This window comes from Gobio gobio, assembly GCF_949357685.1.
Source record: "Gobio gobio genome assembly, chromosome: 2".
NCBI classification, from domain to species: Eukaryota; Metazoa; Chordata; class Actinopteri; order Cypriniformes; family Gobionidae; genus Gobio; species Gobio gobio.
In genome coordinates this window covers 59,733,506-59,754,947 of record NC_137098.1, presented here as the reverse complement: position 1 = coordinate 59,754,947, position 21,442 = coordinate 59,733,506, and the positions used below count along the sequence as shown (strand labels likewise).

The 21,442-nt window shown below is 38.6% G+C and overlaps 1 protein-coding gene across 5 annotated transcripts in view; it reads right to left on the bottom strand.

Annotated features, from left to right (window-relative positions):
* Positions 1-397: 397 nt before the first annotated feature.
* The window catches only part of ehbp1l1a (EH domain binding protein 1-like 1a), a 46,972-nt gene continuing 25,927 nt past the window's right edge, over positions 398-21,442 (bottom strand). Inside the window, exons 11-33 of one of the 5 annotated variants that reach the window (XM_079810508.1) lie at positions 20,697-21,143; positions 19,149-19,391; positions 17,914-17,973; positions 17,640-17,802; positions 16,179-16,589; positions 13,598-15,991; positions 13,434-13,499; positions 10,468-12,977; positions 10,326-10,374; positions 9,714-9,914; positions 8,971-9,447; positions 5,473-8,295; positions 4,822-5,059; positions 4,576-4,730; positions 4,407-4,455; positions 3,798-4,316; positions 3,332-3,383; positions 3,133-3,167; positions 2,843-2,954; positions 2,499-2,598; positions 2,303-2,376; positions 1,843-1,957; positions 398-808 (exon numbers count right to left, since the gene is read on the bottom strand). In XM_079810508.1, the coding sequence (XP_079666634.1) occupies positions 718-808; positions 1,843-1,957; positions 2,303-2,376; positions 2,499-2,598; positions 2,843-2,954; positions 3,133-3,167; positions 3,332-3,383; positions 3,798-4,316; positions 4,407-4,455; positions 4,576-4,730; positions 4,822-5,059; positions 5,473-8,295; positions 8,971-9,447; positions 9,714-9,914; positions 10,326-10,374; positions 10,468-12,977; positions 13,434-13,499; positions 13,598-15,991; positions 16,179-16,589; positions 17,640-17,802; positions 17,914-17,973; positions 19,149-19,391; positions 20,697-21,143 (11,384 nt within the window). In that variant the 3' untranslated portion in view covers positions 398-717. The remainder of the gene's footprint in view (positions 809-1,842; positions 1,958-2,302; positions 2,377-2,498; positions 2,599-2,842; positions 2,955-3,132; positions 3,168-3,331; positions 3,384-3,797; positions 4,317-4,406; positions 4,456-4,575; positions 4,731-4,821; positions 5,060-5,472; positions 8,296-8,970; positions 9,448-9,713; positions 9,915-10,325; positions 10,375-10,467; positions 12,978-13,433; positions 13,500-13,597; positions 15,992-16,178; positions 16,590-17,639; positions 17,803-17,913; positions 17,974-19,148; positions 19,392-20,696; positions 21,144-21,442) is intronic. The other 4 variants (XM_079810509.1, XM_079810511.1, XM_079810510.1 and 1 more) reach the window with 4 other exon arrangements.

Here is a 21,442-nt window from a genome sequence, read left to right as displayed (position 1 = left end):
ATGCTATATAATACCAAAAATAACTTTTTCATTCAGATATTTTAAAACAAAATGCTAACACTCAAATGCATGCACACACTCTCTTTGACCGAAGCACTTTACATGTCCTGTGATATTACAGGGTTCTTAAAACAATACATGCTGGGTCATATTGGGCAATATATGGAGAAATCTTGTACAAAGTGTTGTCAACATTAATTTATTAATTTAGGTTAGTTTAACATTTGACTTGCATAACAGAACGAAATCTCCTTGTCTTTTATAATTGCCTGATCCTTCTTTCCAACTCCGCAAACGTATTATATTTTACCTATTGATATGAAATATCTTAAAATCACTGTGCAGTAACTGACTTGTACGCACAAGTTAAATAATGAAGTAAATAACACTGCAAAGGCCACATGTATATTATTCATTTACTGAAAAAGTAAAGCAAGTGCTTTCAGAAAACTATTGACCAACTGTCTATTTAACTTTGTCAAACGTATTCTGAGACTAAAATGTCTCTAAAATGAAAACAACTCTTAATTAACCCGAAATGGGCATTCATGCTGCTCAAACTTTTCCACATGAGGACTGCAGTCCCAGTTCATCTGAAGTTCATCTAGTCCCAGTCTCCTTGTCATTTATTGTAATCTGGTCCACACACACCTCAATAGTCCATCAGCACAGTGTTTAAAGGGACGGTCCTGTACGAAAGCAGGTGCACAGCATCCCTCACTGTAGCACACACTTCTCTTTCCGACTTCCATACTTCCTGCGCCTCAATTCAAGACCTCTCTCCAACCTCTCGTCCTCTTCAAGAGCCCTTGAGGATGAGAACACAGAGAAAGAGTTAAAAAAGGTGAGAAAAAGAAAGAATGAGTAGGTGGTTGCCCATGCAAAATGATTGAGATTTTATTTGAAATGTCTCTTATACAAAAATATAGTAAAAGCAGTAATATTGTGAAATATTATTATAATTTAAAATAACTCTTTTCTATTTGAATATATTTTCAAATGTAATATATTCCCGTGAGGCAAAGCTGAATTTCCAGCATCATTACTCCAGTCTTCAGTGTCACATGATCCTCCTTGCTCAAAAAACATTTCTCAGTGTTATCAATGTTGAGAACAGTTGTGCTGCTTGTGTTTTTTTTTTTTTTTTTGGGAAAACACAATACATTTTTTCCAGAATTCTTGGGATAAAAAGAAAGATCAAAAGAACAGCATTTGAAACAGAAATGTTTTGTAACATTTAGTGCTGTCAAATCGATTAATTAAAGTTTGTGTTTACATAATATATGTGTGTGTACTGTGTATAATTATTATGTATATATAAATACAGTGCAAATAGATCCCTTAAAACTCTGATATTCTGGCTGTTTTACATAGAAGAGATAGACCAGGAATTCACAAGAAGCACAGAGTATGCCTGCATCCGAAATAGCATACTTCGCTACTATATAGTAGAAGAAAAACAGTATGTGACAAGAGTAGTATGTCCGAATTCACAGTACTCATAAAAGAGTAGCCAAAAAGTCCCCGGATGACCTACTACTTCCAGTGAGATTCTGAAGTGTGCATACAATGGACACTTAACTATCCCATGAGGCCACGGGAGAGGATTTGTGAATGGCAGGGAAGTGACGCAACTGACGGCGGTAGGTCACATGATAATGACAACATAGCGGATGTAGTACGTCCAGATTACATTCATACTACACACACTCATACTATATAGAACATACTTTTTTTAGTGCTAGTGAAGTAATTCCTTATTAAAAATAAGTACCTACTCAAGAGAGTATGCGATTTCGGACACAGCCCGAACAAATATCTTGTTATTTGAATGAACCTCACCGTCTCTCTTTGGCATCTATGTCATGCACAAGCTCGTCCCTCTGGTTGACTAAAGACACCAGCTCCTGCAACAACAGCTGCTCTCTGGTTTTATGAGCCTGGGTTTTCTGCCATTCTTCAAAAGAAAGACAAAAAATGTGGATAATGAAGATATTTAGCTTCTGATGATGGCAAAACATCTTTAATATGTAAAAACATGCATTATCAATCGGTCACAATGATTTTGCCAAGTAAGACGTTCCTGGATCAACATATTTAGTTGATTCTGGAACAAAATTTCTGTCTGAAAATGTAATCCTGACCCTATCCCTACCTCTAAACATAACCCTACCCATTACTTATCACTCAAATAAAAGGGAAACGATACCACTGTAAACTGGTCCCTCAAATCTGATTGGTTGATTGGAATGTTGATCCAGGCTCAACAAAGATGTTGATTCCATTTTACCAACAGCCGTACCTTCCACAGCCATTAGATCTTGCAGTTCTTTCTTCAGCAGCTCAAACCTCCTCTCCAAATCTTGCTCTTCTTGTCTGTCACACAGAAGGAACGATAGTTATCAATGTGTCTTAAATGAGCCACCGTTCAAATGAAGCCTTAGCGAAATTAGCATAAAACACACAAAGTAACTAAGAGTAAGTGTGAAAAGGCATACAGTAACTGTAGATGGTCTTGTCTCCTGATCAAAGCGTTCTTCTTGTTGACCAGGGTAAACCACTCCTGAATCAGTGCCTCTTCTTCTACACGATCACTACCTATAAGTGCATGATAAAAGCATTTAAATTTATTCCTGTGATGGCAAAGCTGAATATTCAGCATCATTACTCCAGTTTTCAGAAATCATTCCAATATGCTGATTTGACGCTCAAGAAACGTTTCTTATTATTATCAATGTTGAAAACATTTATGCTGCTTAATATATGATTTATATTTATATACAGCTTTGACTTTGAGTGTTGACTTGTATAGGCAGTCTAACTACCTTAATCAATCACTTACCAGATTCCATAAGTCTTCTGAGTTTCTTCTCCACAATGTCTGCTCTGTTATCTATCTGCTTCTGCTCAGCCTCCAGCGCCTGCATCTCGCTAAGCACATATTGACTGATATCCTATAAATAGACATACACATCATAAAGTCTCATGCAAACACTCAAACCCAATTGCAACCTTTTCAAATATTGGTTTGGAGCTATCATGTATAATCCAAACTATGAAAGACTTTTTAATTTAGGATATATTTTAACTGACATTAATCATCAAGTCACAGATAGAAAATCAATGAATGACCTGGTAGTCTCCTGCAGTGGCCTCTTCTACATGTTCTACAAGACAGAAGAACATACATTACAAGCAATAGTCAACAACATTTTGCACAAAAAAAAAAAATCACAATTTTTTACACTCTGCAGAAAACATGTTCAGCATAGGTTATCAATTTAACAGTGTAAAAAAGCCTTTGAAAGGTGTGTTTTGAGTAAAATCTTACGTGACTCTGAACCTCCTTTGGCTGCCTCGGTTTCTGCTTGGACTGACGCAGTCTGGGTAAAAACATCATAATGTACAGCAGCTCAGTAATATAATAATGTTTATACAGATTAACCAGTTATATGATAACTGAAAAATAATTACCCTCACAAAGAAAAGCCAAATATATAGTATGCTAATACAAACCAGTTCCAAAAACAATCTCTCTCTCTCTCATGACACAACACAAATTGAATTTTTAAATCAAATAAAATATTGAATGTATTTTTTTTTTTTATTCAGCTTTGCCATCATGGGATTAAACTACATTTTAAAACATATATTCAAATAGAAAACATTTCTTAATTTTTTTCCTAAAATTGTTTTGTATTTTTGATCAAATCAGTGCAGCCTTGGTGACCATAAAAGACATTTAAAAAAGTTTTATTTATGTCAAACCTTTGACCAGTTTGTTTTTAATGTTTTACCTCTGTACCGATCTGCTGCTCGGGGGGTTCGGGCTCATCCAGTGACTCTCCCCGCAGCTTCGATCTGCGTTTTTTTACAAGATCTGCATCCTTGACGTGAGAAAAGGCCTTTGAGGTGTGAGTTCTGGGTGGTGCCACCGGAGGCTGAGCAGCTCCTGAACCTCCAGCCTGGCCCTGCGTTCGCTTCATTCTTGGAGGTGGCACCAAAGCACCGGCCTTTCCCTCCCTTTCAGGGAAGTTTCCATTGGTCTCTAGAGTGATTCCGCTGCTCTGAAGCCTTTCGACACAGTAGCGAGCAGCGGCTTCAGGATCGGCTTCCTCCCTCTTTTCACCAACAGCATAACTGGACTCGTTGCTGTTCTTCTCGATCTGAATAACACTGAGCTCCTGGCCCATGAAAGAGGTGCGGATCTGGTTGAGATACGTCATCACGATGAGCCTGTCGGGCACTGCCAGCAGCACCATGTCAGAGGGCTCGATCAGCCTGGAGATGCCCAGTTCAGCAAAGCCATCAAACGCCTGTGAATAGAAAAATCTTTATTTTTACCATTTCCTGATTACATGGAAAAAGAAAAAAAAAGTCATCCAATATCAAAAGGGGTGGATCACCTTCTTGTTGTTGCGTTTAATGTCATACGGATCCAGCATTTCATAACTCCTAAAGACAAAATAACAAACAAACATGATATTGAATAAGATTGAGTTGATCAACTATACATAACCCATGTAACATTTATGAAATAAGCTTAATGCCTTCTTCCACATAAAAAACACCCACACTTTATCTGGATGGAAGTGATGCAAGATGGCACAGAAAGCAAGGCCGTTTCTCCATGAGGTGCTGAAGTTTGTTATTCGCACACCCTTGTAACCTTGTGTGACCTTTTGGCACCATTCCAACAGAGACTGACTTGAATTCACCAAGGTCATAATCTGGATTTGAACACAGAATTGATTAACCACCTGCTCATTAACATCACAATGGTAAGAATCCACATCATAAAAAAGTAACAGATCCAACAACCTCTATTTCATTGGTCGGCGATGTGTGAGCTGTGGAACTACCCTGAAGGTCCATGGCATCCTCTGCAGCTCTTCGTTTATTACGAACAGGCACTGTGGGCTCAATATTGGCTCTCTCTGAAACCTCAAGCTGATTGGCTGATGAAGAACTGACATCTTCTGGGAAAGAGGCACTTAAACGTTTCTTCACGCGAGGCATTGGCACAGGAAAACTTGAGGAATCTTCAGCTGCTTCTTGTCTAGATAAAAGAAACAAAATAAATATTAAACAAAACTGCTGATTGCTACATCAAAATGAACCAATATTACAAAAGCTATTCAACTCATGTAGATACATCTCTTTCGAGCATAAAATAGAAATTCAGAATTAGTTTCACAATGAATGACAACAAAATTAAACAAACAAGCACCAATGTCTTCAACTTTATCATACATTCATTTATTTAGCAAAATTTCATGAAGACAGTTTACAGTTGTTTAACTCTTAATAGCTAAATTAACCATACATTGGCATTGTAATTGAAAACCCAACATTAAGGAAGCAACATTATTGGGTCAAAAGACAGAGCACCACATACAACATTTATAGAAAATAAAAGTGTGCATGTGTAATGTCTACAAATGTGACAACAGTCGGTCCTACGAAACTTACCTAGACACATCTAAGACAACACCTGTGTCATCTACAGTGTCCATGCTCAAATCAACCTCATTATCTCCAGAATGTACAGCATCCTTTTCTTCCTCAACACTTTGATCTTCTTCAATTGGTTGCTCTTTGACAGGAGACTTCTCCCCATTGTCCTCACAATGTTCACCAAGTAGAGCACCAGTCTTGTGTATTTCACTGTTAACTGTCACATCCGGAATTATCTGCCCATTGAGGTCTAAACCAGACTCCTTTTTGTTTAGCTCTAGTTCCTTTGCAATTGTGGTGGTTGAATCATCAAGGCTCTCTATCCCTGATTCTGCCATTACCTGCATGGGCACTTCAATGGAACACTGTTTATTTTCTGAGAGAGGAGGGACTTCTTCCTCAAGTGAAACTACAGGAGGTGGTGGACAAGTCAAGGGATCAATGAGATCTTCTGAAAATGAGCCACTTAGACGTTTCTTCAGACGTGGCACTGGGACTGGCAGACTTGAATCTTGATGGTCTTCTGTTTGGGGAATAATGTTGTCTGGATCTGCTTGAGATGCAAGTGTGGATGAAGGGGCTGGATGATCATCTGGAAAATAACCAGATAGACGTTTCTTTGTACGTGGCACTGGGACTGGCAGACTTGAATCTTGATGGTCTTCTGTTTGGGGAACAATATTGTCTGAATCTACACAGAGAATTTTCTTCATACGTAGCACTGGGACTGGCAGACTTGAATCTTGATGATCTTCTGTTTGGGGAACAATGTTGTTTGAATCTGCTTGAGATGCAATGGTGGATGAAGGGGCTGGAAGATCATCTGGAAAAGAACCAGATAGACGTTTCTTTGTACGTGGCACTGGGACTGGCAAATCTGAATCTTGATGGTCTTCTGTTTGGGGAACAATGTTGTCTGAATCTGCTTGAGAAGAAGCAATGGTGGATGAAGGGGCTGGAAGATCATCTGGAAAAGAACCAGAGAGGCGTTTCTTTATACGTGGCACTGGGACTGGCAGACTTGAATCTGGATGGTCTTCTGTTTGGGGAACAATATTGTCTGAATCTGCACAGAGAACTTTCTTCATACGTAGCACTGGGACTGGCAGACTTGAATCTTGATGATCTTCTGTTTGGGGAACAATGTTGTCTGAATCTGCTTGAGATGCAATGGTGGATGAAGGGGCTGGAAGATCATCTGGAAAAGAACCAGAGAGACGTTTCTTTGTACGTGGCACTGGAACTGGCAGATCTGAATATTGATGGTCTTCTGTTTGGGGAACAATGTTGTCTGAATCTGCTTGAGATGCAATGGTGGATGAAGGGGCTGGAAGATCATCTGGAAAAGAACCAGAGAGACGTTTCTTTGTACGTGGCACTGGGACTGGCAGATCTGAATCTTGATGATCTTCTGTTAGGTGAACAATGTTGTCTGAATCTGCTTGAGATGCAATGGTGGATGAAGGGGCTGGAAGATCATCTGGAAAAGAACCAGAGAGACGTTTCTTTGTACGTGGCACTGGGACTGGCAGACTTGAATCTTGATGGTCTTCTGTTTGGAGAACAATGTTGTCTGGATCTGCTTGAGATGCAAGTGTGGATGAAGGGGCTGGAAGATCATCTGGAGAAGAACCAGAGAGACGTTTCTTTGTACGTGGCACTGGGACTGGCAGATCTGAATCTTGATGGTCTTCTGTTTGGGGAACAATGTTGTCTGAATTTGCTTGAGAATAAGCAATGGTGGATGAAGGGGCTGGAAGATCATCTGGAAAAGAACCAGAGAGGCGTTTCTTTATACGTGGCACTGGGACTGGCAGACTTAAATCTAGATGGTCTTCTGTTTGGGGAACAATATCGTCTGAATCTACACATAGAATTTTCTTCATACGTAGCACTGGGACTGGCAGACTTGAATCTTGATGATCTTCTGTTTGGAGAACAAAGTTGTCTGGATCTGCTTGAGACACAGTGGTGGATGAAGGAGCTGGAAGATCATCTGCAAAAGAACCACTGAGACGTTTCTTCACGCGTGGCACTGGGACTGGAAGATCAATGCATTTGATTTGCATTTTCACTTCAGACATCTCAGCAACATTCAAATCCAGCTGTACCTGATCTTTCATGTTCAATTCATCACCAGTTTGGGTCTTTCTTGCCTCTTCAGACTGAGACATATTGTTGATAACAGAAGACAATGTGCTCTTTATTTCAAACTCTTCACTGGCTTCATCAACATTGCTGGTTTGAGCTTTACTCTTACTCCTCTGAGGAGCACATAATTGTGTGACTTTTGGAGGCAATAGGGGAAAATTTTCTCCATTATTGCTATGGCATGATGCTTTAATTTCTTGGGGTGTGGGCTTCTCTTTGGGTGCTGGTGAACAAATCTCAATTTTGGATACCTTTACCTCATTTTCAGCTGCTTCTTTCACTGAAGTATCATCAGGAAAAGAAGCACTTTGGCGTTTCTTGGTCCGTGACAATGGGACAGGTACATCTGCTTCTAAAGATGTACCTTCATCTGCCATCGCTGAAGAACTTTGGATGGTGGTGAGTGTACCTTCAGTTTGTTTTATGACACAGATGTTGTCGCTTTGAGCATTTGACTCGACTGATGTTGATAACAGAACGGTCTCTTGAAGAATATCTTGCCTCTTGGTCCTTTTTGGTGTCAAAGGTTCTTTAGAAGTTGAAACATCAGTATGTTCTGCAACAGTCTCTGGGTTATTAGGATTTTTTAAAGATGGTAAACACGTAGCTGTTTTTTCATCATCCAGCAATTCGTCCTTATTTCGTTGGATGAAAAGAGAGACTTCGTGCACAATACGATGTTGTGGCCTTAAGGACAAAAATACAGTATCACTACATTTATTTTTGTGTTGAGATCCGTAACGAACACAACAGCTTTCCACTGACACACTTATAAACCACAGCCAACTTATACATACTTTTTATACATACTCAAGCAACGTTACCACTACATAAAGTATACAGCCTTCAGAAATTGCATACCTTTGCAACATGCAACAAGTAAATTAAAGTCACAACAGTTGCGGATTTTGTAATAACAGCACAGATCTCAGCTCACAATCTTAGATAAACAAACAAATGTCTTTAAGGGTGCAGTGTGTACTTTTTGTTTTAACACTCTCTTTTCAGTTTTATGTTCAGATACAACAGTAAGTAAAAACTGGCGCTTTCAAAATAGTTTTTAACGGCATGATTTGGAGGCTGGCGACCCATTTGGCCACAATCATTATTTCTGCAATTCCATTTGGTGCCACTAAGGGCATTGAAATGACACACTGCACCCTTAGGGCAAAAAGCAGTATTAGACACATGGACATAAATATTTTGAAAAAAAAAAAAAAAAAAATACAGCTATTTCACTACAAATGGTGTGCAAATGTGAGGGGGAAACCGCTAAAAGAAAGGTAAACAAAATATAGCCATGCTGCCGTTTGCTGGACTTGCCGTTGTTGGGTTTGAATGCAACACTCTTGATGAACTCACCCCTCCTCTTGAAATAGTGTGGTGGACACCTCATCTTTCAATATCTCAAACATTTTACTTTCTGTCGCAATCTCTTCATTACCAGCTTCCTCTTGAACAGAAGTTGTACCCTCTTGTATTAAGGAGCCAACACGTGTGTTGTCCTCCTCTTCTTTAGTTATCTCATGAAGGTCATCCTCCGTCAAGGGGGGCCACTTCCTCATTAGGCAAAATTCTTCATCTTCAACAAACCAGCTTTCAGACTCTTTTGATGACAGTGATGTTTCTGAACAACCACTAACCAAACGCCACATGTAGGGTTCAGCAGATTCGAACACCTCAGGCTCTGCTGCCTCCAATGAATGATCATATCCACTGGCCATGTGAGTCCTGCTGCCCTCGGGATCCACAGAGGATGAAAGGCTGTCGAGAGGATCTAGAGCGTCCATGACCGATCCAGAGCTAGAGGGCTGCAATATTGCTGCAACTGTCTCATAACTAAAAGAAAGCAACACTTAAAATGTGAATAGTAAAAAATAAAAAAGTTTTCCAAACAATAAACTGCAAAATATGATATTAATGAAAATGAAATGAAATTACTGTAACAAAAGAACGCATTTGAATATGGTTAGGAGTAAATTTATTAACTTCTCATTACATATACATCTTACAAAATTGACCTATATAGATTTCTAGTGGTTTTAAAATAAAAATCCAAGCCGACATGCTCAATGTTTTCACTCAATTATGTTATTCGATCTTACCCTCTGTGAAAGACATCAACTATACTCTTAACAAGACCAGAAGATTCTTCTTCTTCAGTGGAAGTATCATCTGCTTCCAAAACCTCCCATCCTAACATTATGGCAGTCTCTCCTGGCTCTGTGGAATCATGGGATTTACTAGTAGACTGCTCCCCAACATGTTGCTCTTCTAGAAGAAACTTCTCCTGATGGTTTTCAATACTGATACAGAATAGTTTACTAGTTAAAAAGTGAAGTCTGCTGTGATGCAATTAACATGCACCATGCATATCTCTCACGTACATGCACCAAAAATATTTCTGGTACAACATTCAGTGAGATGATATAACAGTGTTAATGAAGAAAGTCATATATTAGTCAGTTAATTCAAATCATGTTGAGGCATGTTTTATTGGATTATTTTGAATGACACAATGGGTGTTGTCTTTACATGAACAAGCTTGCATAAATCTCCCATAAAGCCAAAACAATGGCAAGAAATTATAATATATGTAAAATAACTCCATTAAAAGAAATATGGTCTGCATTAACGTAAAGCAAATCAAACAATGTCAAAATCTATTGCAGAAGCAGCAATAGAACACAAATTAAAAAACATGCTATGTAACTCACCCTTCAACAATGGGCATCTCATGAAAACTTCCTATTTCTCTAGGATTATCTTTAAAAAAAGAAATGAAAAAATCTATACATTTCTGAGAAAAGCTACATATTGCTCAATGTTCAAGCCTCACTCTAATAATGGGTCTCTTACCAGTTTCTGTTATGTCTGGTGTTTGATTCCTTTCTGATTCTATGTATTGGGTAAATTTGGCTTCAAATTCAATGTGTTCTTGGGTTGGGCTTGATGGAACAATTGCATATGTAGAAGCATGTGGGAAATCAGGATGCCTTGCTTCAACTGGGGAACATGGCACTTCAGTGACCAGGTTATTGAAATCTATTTCATCGGTTGCAGAGAACGGAGCCTCTGAAGGAAGTGGCAAGACATCCGTCATCATACACTCTTCTTTTTTGAGACTTTCTGAGCATGGAAAACCATAATTGCTGGCCTTATTAGGGCAAGTAGGAGTAAGCAAGAACATAGTTTTTGAATATTCTTCATAATCCTTTGTACAACTTTGTACAACTGGTATTTCTTTAAGAGGTTTGACCCATATGGGCTTCCGAGCGGACCATATCCTTTCTTGAGACTCTTCTATGGGCATAGATTTCACTGTAGGAAAACCTACGATAAAAGAAACCATTGGGCAAGAATGCAAAAGGCTGACTATGTCTGGTTCTTTACTGAGATAGAAGCCCTCCACTTTAACCTGAGGTAGAGATGGCAAACCAGGTAAGCATGCTTCTCTCGGGCAGGTGGGCACTAGTGTAAACATCCTCTGCAAAATATTTTTGTCTATTTCTTCATATGGAGTTGATAAATGAAACTGGACAAGCAGTTCTGACCTTGTTCTCAATGGCCTCTCCAACAGGGGTGTTTCATCTGTAAACCATGCTCCTGCGTTTATTCTCTCACTTGATGAGAATCCCATGATTCTTGAAGTCTTCGGAACACAATGATGAAGATCAACCATATTGGGAGGAAGTGTAGCCTTGCGCTTAGGTGCATATGGAAATCCTGGAATTCTTGCCTTTGATGGACAGGTTGGAGCCAATGCAAACATCGTTTTAGTTAATTCATTGAGCCAATCTACTCTGTCAACAATAGCAACAGGTTGCTTTTTTAAAGATGCATTGCACAATGTTTTCTTCTCAATGGACCAATCTAAATGCTCTCTTTTAGAGGAAAATCCAATAACATTAGACTTCTCCGGGCAAGCTGGAAGCATGCGTAGCATTATTGGTTCGGGCACAGAGGGAAAACCGGGAATACAGACCACTGATGGACACGTAGGTGCCAGAGCAAACATTCTGTGACCGTTTTCTTTGCATATATTGTCCATGTCCAAAACAACAGGGATTTTCTTTAATTGACTTGACCACAAAATGACTGTACTCATAGGCCAATTGGACGTCTTTGGGATCTGGATGCTCGGACAACCAGCTATATGTGAAACCTTTGGGCAAGAGGGACAAATGTTTTGCATGTTCGGCTCCATCTGTGATTTAGGACGTGGTCTAGATGGAAAGCCAGGAATACATGATGCTTCTGGGCATGTTGGTGCCAGAGCTATAATCTGTGAGTCTTTTTCATCTGTACTGGGGTCAAAAATACCAGTCCGTCTATCTTTGAATAAATTACAAAAGATTATTGATTGATCACTAATGCACTCCTTGCCTTCAAGGACCATTAGAGACGGACATCCAGGGATTCTAGAAATCACCGGACAAGATGGAAGAAGCTCCAACATATTTGGCTCGATTTGGGTTTCAGGGATAGAATCTGGAATTTGTGCAGCGTTTTCAGATATGAAGTCTAATATCTCATTTGCAGGCTTGGAATCATCCCTTAGTTTAGACTCAGCAAATGTAGACTCTAGAAGATCTAATTCTTCACACAATTGAGTCATTATTTCTTCGCTGTTTGGTGCAGATGGGAAATCAGGATTAAGTGTTGAAGATGGAACTGTGGCCACCATCATTACAGGGATCTCTAAATACTCAACTGGGCTATCAATGTCTAAAACTGGCTTTGGCTCAGGAAGTTCTTCCAATAATGATGTTTCAATGCTCAGCCACTCCTCGTGATGCTTTTCCTCTGGAACTGGGATCTGTGAAGATGTGTCAACAACAATAGATGTTTCTGGGCAAGACGGACATGGGGCCTCTGTGAGTCTTTTAGCAGATGGAAAGCCAGGAATTCTTGCTTCATTTGGACATGTGCATGTCAGGGACACCATGCTTGCCTCAAAGGGGGATTTGTCCAAGTTTGGCATCAACAAAATATTTTTTCTTAATCTACATGGCTCATCCCAAATTATACTTAAATCAGAAGGCCAGTTGATTAGGTCTGTTTTGCAAATGCTTGACAGCGCTGTAGATGGACATCCAAAAACTCTTGAGAACAGTGGACATGATGGAAAAAGATCTACCATGTTTGGTACACACTCTTGTTGCAGTGCTGTAGGTCGATCTTTTGCTGTAGAAGTGACCAGACTACTGTGATCTTCTGTCGTCTCTTCTTCTTTCTTTAAATCATCAGCAAGCTGTTCTGTTCTGTCTTGTGCTGCCCATAATATGCCTTCAACCACGTCCACGTTTTCAGTCAGAGTGTCTCCATAATGTTCAGTAGGTGGAATCTGAGCACTTGTGCTTTGACAGCTGAGAAAAATAAGCATATTATCAGATGTCATATGAGGGTCTATGACAACACAAGACGATTTGACTGCATGCATCATTCCATTTGCTAGCAGCCAATTAACGGTTTCAATGAACGTGTCCTCCTGAACATTTCATGAACCAACTAATGGGCAACTACAGCAGGCCTAAATTGTCTCCACTACACCTCGTTTCCTGTGCCTAGATTTCACACCATTATGCACTTATGGTTTGAAAGGCATAGTTGAACCAAAAATGAAAGGGTCAACTATGTAGGGTCCACTGACTAAATAAGAAATGCATACAGGTTTGGAACATTTTTTGATTTTTGGGTGAACTATGCCTTTAAGAGAACATTGGATAAATGTTATACAGACGTAAAACGTCTGATGCAATTAGGGCAAGGCAAAGCAATATATTAATACTCTTTTTTATCTTATGTTTCCTTGCAAAACTCACCTCTCCTCAACAGTCAGTAATAGTGGCATGTCTGGTATGGAGTGCCACATTCTGAAATGCATTTTCCTAGAAACAAGTGTCAAAGTATTTCATGCACTATCCACTGACGTGCAATACATAATGACTGCTTTGTGTAACAAACACTTGGACAATTCTGAACTTACCCCCTCTCCAGAATTCCCTTTTGTCCTTCCTCACACCTTGCCCAAAAGTTCCCATTCTCCTTGGTCTTCTCTAATGCAAAACTACTGTCAGACTTGTTTGCACTGGACAGGTCTATTTCGATGTCTGCTAGACTAAGCACAGTTGAAGTTTCTTGATTAACGCCAACATCTTCTGTTGAAACTCGGCTATTATTTGTCTGATAAAGAACATGTGGCGATTCTGAATCTGTGGATGGAAAGCCAGGGACATTGGACTGCTTTGCACAGGATGGCATCATCATAGCCATGTCTTCTATGTGGAAATTCAGGTGATTGTCATATGTTTGATTCAAGTTTATTAAGGAAGAGCCTACCATATCAGACTCATTCTTTGAGTTCCTCCTGTACAGTTGCTTTGCATCTACAGGCCATGCACTTGAATCCATTGCTTTATTTCCTAAATCAACAGATGGCATACCTAAAACGTTTGTAAAACGTGGGCAAGATGGCATGAGGGAAACCATATCTGGTGCCGCCTTCTCAGTTTTTAGTCTTGGGGCAGATGGGAAGCCGGGTAATTTAGCACTAGTTGCACAAGTTGGGCGCAAAGCTACCATATCCCAAATGATAGTTTTATCCTTAATTTCTCTGTACTGAGGTGGAAAGGCGTGCATGGACTGACATTTTTTGTTTGATTGTTTAACCCATAATGGACTTTCATTTTCAGGCCATTGTAATTCCACTTCAGATATTGCGCTAGATAGCATCCCAGGCACATTTGAGACTGTTGGGCAAGAATGGAAAAGATAATGCATTAATTTGGGCTTCGGTGCAGATGGAAAGCCAGGAACCCTTGCTTTCACTGGACAACTTGGCAAAATAGCATACATTTCTTTAAAGCTCTCTTTGCCATGATAAGCAGTGTTTAACTTCTCAGATGTGTACATTGGCGAACACTTCCTTACAAAAAACACGTTCTCCTTGAAAGGCCAATTATTTACGATAGCCTTATCAATTTTGCTTGGGACTAAAGAGGGGAAGCCTGGAGTTTTAGCTGTCTGTGGGCATGCTGATAGAGTACCAGACGTTATTTGTGTTTCAGGCTTGAGCCACGGTGCAGAAGGAAATCCAGGTGTACTTGCTTTTCTAGGGCAAGACGGTATCAATGACAGCATATTGTTAAAAATAGATTTGTTTTCTGTAACTTCATACTGAGCTGGATATGGACAGATTAAATTACACGGCTGAGATGTTAGTGTCTTCATCCAATTTATTTTCATGTCCGTTGGCCAATCCTTAAGTGAATCCGATGTGCTTCCAAGAATTTGTATAGTTGATATTCCAAGGACACACGAGGCAGTTGGACATGAAGGTAGGAGTTTTGTCATACAGAATGTAATGTCTTGTTTTCGTTTTGGGGCAGATGGAAAGCCAGGAGTCCTTGCTTTTCTTGGGCAAGATGGTACTAAGCTCACCATACCGGTTAACTGGTCCTCTTTCAATATGTTTACAACTTGAGGCAAACTGGAGGGCTTCTTCTGTGCTATTATCAGAGATGATTCATTGTTGGATGGCCATTTTTTAATAATATTCTGACTGCCAAGTTCTTTTGCAGATGCAAATCCAGCAATGCAGGAAACTTTAGGACAACATGGTGAAATCCTGATCATACTTGGTGTAACTAGTTTTGGAGCAGATGGAAATCCTGAAATTGTGGGTGCTGCTGAACAAGATGGCCTCAATGCAACCATATTTCTTGCAGTTTCAAAATCCATCTTCATTGAAGACACTGGCAAAATCCGTTCCTTATTTTTCTTGAAATAAAATACTAAATTCTCTTTAGGCCATATTTCATCGGTGCATGTGATTGGATTTTTTGAAGGAAAACCGGGAACTACAGAGACATCTGGACATAATGGTAGAAGACTGACCATATTGTAAGGCAAAGATGGGAATCCAGGGATACTGGCAGTTCTTGGGCAAGTTAAATGTAGTGATATCATCTTTTCCACAGTGCTCCGGTCATACAATGAGCAATCCATATCTTGAATAAGTTTAGCAGGTTTCTCTTTTTGAATGTACTCTTTCAGTATCTTCACAGACCCATCCCAAGGCCACTTAGTGTCTTGAAAGATCATAGATGGCATCCCAGGTACAAAAGCTATTTTCGGACAGACTGGAAGAAGGTACATCATTCTGGGAACAGAAGGAGAATTGTCGACATTAGCCTCTTCTCCATCATGTGCTTTCTTGAAGACAGGGAGAACGCTGAATTCCTGGTTCATTCTAGGTAGTCCATCAACAAACAAGTCTCCTATTTGATTTTCAACTGTGTCATCAGCCAATAAGGATGGTGACCAAGGAGAATGGGACACTTTTGGGCAAGAGGGCAGCAAAGCGGCCATGCTTTTGACGCTGAGGGACAGGGACATTAGAACAGAGATCAGAGGGAGGATGTAAAAGGGATTTATGAATAATAATAAGCGAATGGACCGCAACACATACAGTATATGCTTTTTATATTAATATAGCATAATAAGCTTCAAATGTAACAGTAGCTATATGCTAGCAAATTTGACGGTCGGATGCAGAGCATACTTACCCTTCATCAATGTGATCTGACTGGGACATTTCTGGATTTGAGAGCAGCTGAGGCTCGGATTCTGGGCTGACTTCTTGCTCTTGTATTTCCGCTGCTTGAAAGCTACTTTGAAATGGCTCCGTCTTGTCTTTACAAGGAATCATCTTGTCTTCTGTCTGCTCATGTGGAACAGAGTGTAAAACGGCCAGCTCAGCAGAGCTATGTGAACTCTCTGACCGATTGATCTGGACCTCAGTTAATGGGGCGGCAAATGTAGGGGCTGCAGCAGGTTCTGGGACAGTTTCGTGGGGTGTAGGAGTGGATACTTTATCGCTATCAGACAGCTCTGGTTTTGGCAGCTCAAAATGTGTGACATCAGTGACATTGGGTGACGTATGGTCAGTGGGCAGCAGAGAGGTCATACTCTCTGGTCTAAGAAGAAAACACATCAGAACTGATGAGGTGTGCGGAGATGATACCAAGAAAGAAAAAGTTTAAATTATACTGCATGGCATCACCTTGAACCAATGTCAATTACCTTTCTCTGAATGAATAGTGTTAATGAAACACCATGCTGAAATGTAAAGTCATTGCAAACTCATTTTAAACAACAAGTGTTTCATGCCCCGCTTGGTATGAACATAAAAATACTGCTCCTAAATAATTTTTATGTTCATCACAGTGTGCCAACTTGTGTTTTAACATGCAAACTAATGCAAAAAGCAAATTAAGTGGCTTTAACCCTGAATTTACACCAAAGAAACCCAATGACCTCAAATTGTAAATAACCATTTCTATGAAATTCAAAACTCATTTGTTGCTTGAGTCACCTTGTTAGTCACTTAGTTTAGTCACCTTGTTAGTCACTTAGTTTAGTCACCTTGTTGTCAGTTGCCTAATTTTACTACATTTATATAATTTTGATTTTAGTGCAGGATTAAAGTCCTTAAAAATGTAACTTATCATCAAAATGTATGCAATCCAGCAAAACACATTCAGGATCATTCTTAAAAAAAAAAAAAAAACAACAACAACAATTAAATAAAAAGAAAAGAAAAGAAATAAAAAAAATATATATTTTTTAAATTAAATAATTAAATGCAATACAATAAAGGAAAAAATAAAAATAAATAAATGAAATACAATACAGTAAAATAAAATAATAAATACAATTTAAAAAATAATAAAATAGAATATAGAATTAAATGAAATACAATAAAACAATAAATAAAAATAATACATATAAAATAAAATGAAAATACATTAGGTTGTTAACTTGTTATTGTTGCATTTTGATTACCACAAAAAAAAAAAAAAAAAGAGACAAGAGTGTTTGTGTTCACAATAAAGTCACCCATAGTAGTAAATGCAACACTAAAGTATTCAAGGTATTGATACCAAAATGTCAGTGCATTATTTTGCTGGTGTCAACCATCGATGCACTTGCTATTGACATCTACCAATTTTCTGCATATTACTCACCCTCTTGCAGGCCGTACAACTTTCACAAGTCCAAAAACAGGCCGTTGCTTGTCCGAAGAGATGTTTGGTCTTTGGCTGGCTATACTGATGACGCCGGCTCTGCGAGGGTGAGGTTCGTGGTTTTGAGGAACATCTGAAGGTTTTGCATTTGCATCCTCATCAGCTGCAGAGATATTCACAGAGATCACAAAATGATTACTAATATGTCAAGGAAGATACTCAAATTTATAAACAATAAAGGTTAGCTATAAAAGCAGCTGTAGCGTATACTCACCAGTGCACACAGTATTGGGATATTCCTCTTCAGGTAATACACTTAACTGTCTGTGTGTCTCTGAAATATAATAGAATATATAATAGAATATAAACCGTATAATTTTTTTTTTTTAATTTTTTTTACAAAATATTAAGCAGAAAAGATGAGGCATCATTCAACAAGCATTATGTTTTCCCTCTGCTAAAGTTAACACAGCACACAAAAGCCTTTTACGTGTTCGTTAAAGCTTGTAAGATCAGTATTTTTAAAAATCCTAATCATACAAGTTAGTTACATCTACCTAATGTATCAATCTATCATGTGAACCATGCGTCTGTCTCACATCACACATTACTGTTCAAATGTTTGGGGTCTTTTTTGAAAGACAATACATTTATACAGCAAGAATGCTGAATAAAACAATTGTATAATTTTGCAAAACATTTCTATTTCAAATCAATTCTGTTCTTTTGATCTTTCTATTAATCAAAGAATCCTTAAAAATGAATCACAGTTTCCACATAAATATTAAGCAGCACAAATGTTTTCAACAATAATAATAAGAAATGTGCATCAAAAATCTTGAGCATCAAATCAGCCTATTAGAATGATTTCTGAAGGATCATGTGACACTGAAGACTGGAGTAATGATCTCCAAAAAATAAATAGAAAATGGTTGTTTTAAAATGTGTAATATTTCACAATATTACTGTTTGTCCTGTATTTTTGTTCAAATAAATGCAGCCCTGGTGAGAACAAGAAAACTTAAAATCTTACCAACCCCAAACTTTTGAACAGTAGGGTGTTACTGAGTAGTTTTTTTTTCTTCATGTGTCCTCCAGGGGGCATAACATCATGTAATTTAACACTTATTGCATACCAGTTGTCTGATTGTTATTAATAACCCTGTTTCATTTCTCTTTTTTTAACTGAAGATTGTACTATTGAAACTTGTGTATGTTTACGGAAAAAGTACCAATTCAAAACACTGGAATAAAACTTAAAATAACTATTGTTTAACAATGTTGCTTGTGTCAAACAGTTTTATAGTTATTATGGATGTATGAAATCCACTGGGAAGAATGCTGTGCTGTTATGCAAGCAATGTTGGAGTGTAATCTAAAACAGATCTCACTAGCTCAAGCCGTGTTTTGATGCATCTGTTGATCAATGTACAACAACACACAATGACAGTACAAACACACACAGAATGAGAATGAAGCACAGATAAAGGTTCAGACCAACTTATGTACCTGTGAGTGAGTCAGAGGAAGGGACTGAAATGGAGGCAATAACAGGGGATACAGTGGATGTTTGGGAGTAAATGTGGGGGTCAGGGATCATGGAAAATGGTGAAGGAAGAATGAAAGGTGAGGAAGAGAGAGAGGTAGGGGCATCTACAGGAGAAGGGGCTATTGGCCTGCGCACATTTGGTCTAACCACTGTGGGCACAACCTGATGTCTCCATTCGGACGTCTGGACCTCTGGGAGAGGCTCTGAGGTTGGCAATGACCAAATGAGAAAGGAAGATGATGGAAAAAGGAGAGAATGATTACAAGGGAAGAATGGAGGAAGAGGAGATGAGTGCAGAGAGGAAACAAATGAAAGGGTTTGGGTTCACCCAAAAAACCTTTTTACATTTATTTCAGGCTCATATGGAAGTAAAATAATGACAAATTATCATTTATATTTAAAATAAATATTATATTTAATTAAAATAAGGGTTGTTATAGTTAAACCCATTAAAACCATTAAACTAAAACTATAAAACAACTTTTTTTAATTGTTACTTGAAAAAATAAACGTTAACTGAAATAAAATATTTTAAAACTTAAAGGTGCACTGTGTAAATTTTAGCGGCATCTAGTGGTGAGGTTGCAACTGCCCACCGTCCCCCCCTCCCTTTCGAAGCAGAGAAGCTACGGTGGCCGACTCAGGACAAAGATGTCGTCGTCTGAGACAGCAGAGAGTAGCTAGCGCTCTGTAGAGAAGTTTGTCCGTTTAGGGCTACTGTAGAAACATGGTGGCACAAAATGGCAACTTCACTGTAGGGGACCCGCGGTGTGTGTAGAAAGAAATGACTCATTCTAAGGTAATAGCATACAGGTTCATTATATAAGGTCTTTATACACCACTGAACACTTAGTTATGTATATATTGCATTTTTGTCAATAGATCCTCATAAATATTACACACTGCACCTTTACATTTATTTCAGCTTTAAGCCAAAGCAACATTTCTCATTTTCATTTAGTTTAATGTAATAAAATAACTAAATATGAAATAAAAATTCATACAAACCCCATATACATTTTTTTAAAAAGTATAATAATTAAAATGACAAGAAATTAATTAATAATACTTTAACTGTCATTAAAATGAAAATACAAAAATAAAAACACAGTTACTATAATAAAAATATATCTAATAGTAACTCAAAAATGATTAAAATCCAAGATTTGTGCGATTCAACATACTTTTTTTTGTTTTAAACGCATTTGTCATAATTTTACTGCCATTTATTTCCAAAGGTAACCGCTTTGGAATATCATAAGGGTGAGTAAATGATGACAATATTATTTTTTTTATTATTTCTTTAAAAATATAAACTATGGTTGACTCAGACAGCGAGGATTAGAGCTTTCACAATATTCATGCTCCATTGAAAGGGCATCCGAAACCCTTTCACAATGCAGACTCATTTTTTTCATCTTAAACTCAACAGATGAAAACTGATTATTAGTTTAACACATGCAAACGAGTTTAGAACAGTCGTCCTAGAGTGTTTGTTTGTTCTCTACCTGGCTCCGAGACAACAGATGCTGAGACCACAGGCCCAACTTCAGGACAGGAGCATAGAGGAGCATCAGAAACGGCAAGATGAGGAGAAACACAGGGATACGGTGTGGATGGAGAACTAGATGTGGCAGCAGGAGCAATAGAGAGAGAAACCAATGATGCCGAAGGAGGAGCGAGGATGGCAGCTGACAGGGTTTGAGAGCAAGAAGTAGAGACAGACTCAGAGCGGAGCATCTCTGAGGAAGGAGCTACACTGGGACCAGGATTGGGAGTAATAGTAGAAACATCCATTGGTTGAGGAAGCACATGGGATGAAGACAATGAGGAAAGGGGGGCAGGCAGAGAGGAATGAATTGAGGGTGGATGGTTAATATGATCTGCAGAGGTGAAGGGAGCAGGACACAGAGCAGGGTGCAGCTTGGGAGACCTCCACTTTTTTTGCCAAGATGCTGGTGTGGATCATGGTAAATAACAGAGGTTGATGAATGACAGAGGGCATGCATGAACAGACGGGGATACAAGGGAGAAGAAAAGAAAATGGTATGGTTAGCATTGATTTGCAAATGTTAACATAATAGTTGAAAATAATATGTAAAATGAGATAGAAGGGAAATTGTAAGTGGTTTAAGACTAACACTTAATCAAAGACCCCATGAATGCTTTTTTTATATAAATATCTTGTAGCTTTTAGTTTGTCAGAGCCATTGGAAGTCACTAACATGTTTGGTCCACATTTCCATAAGATAAC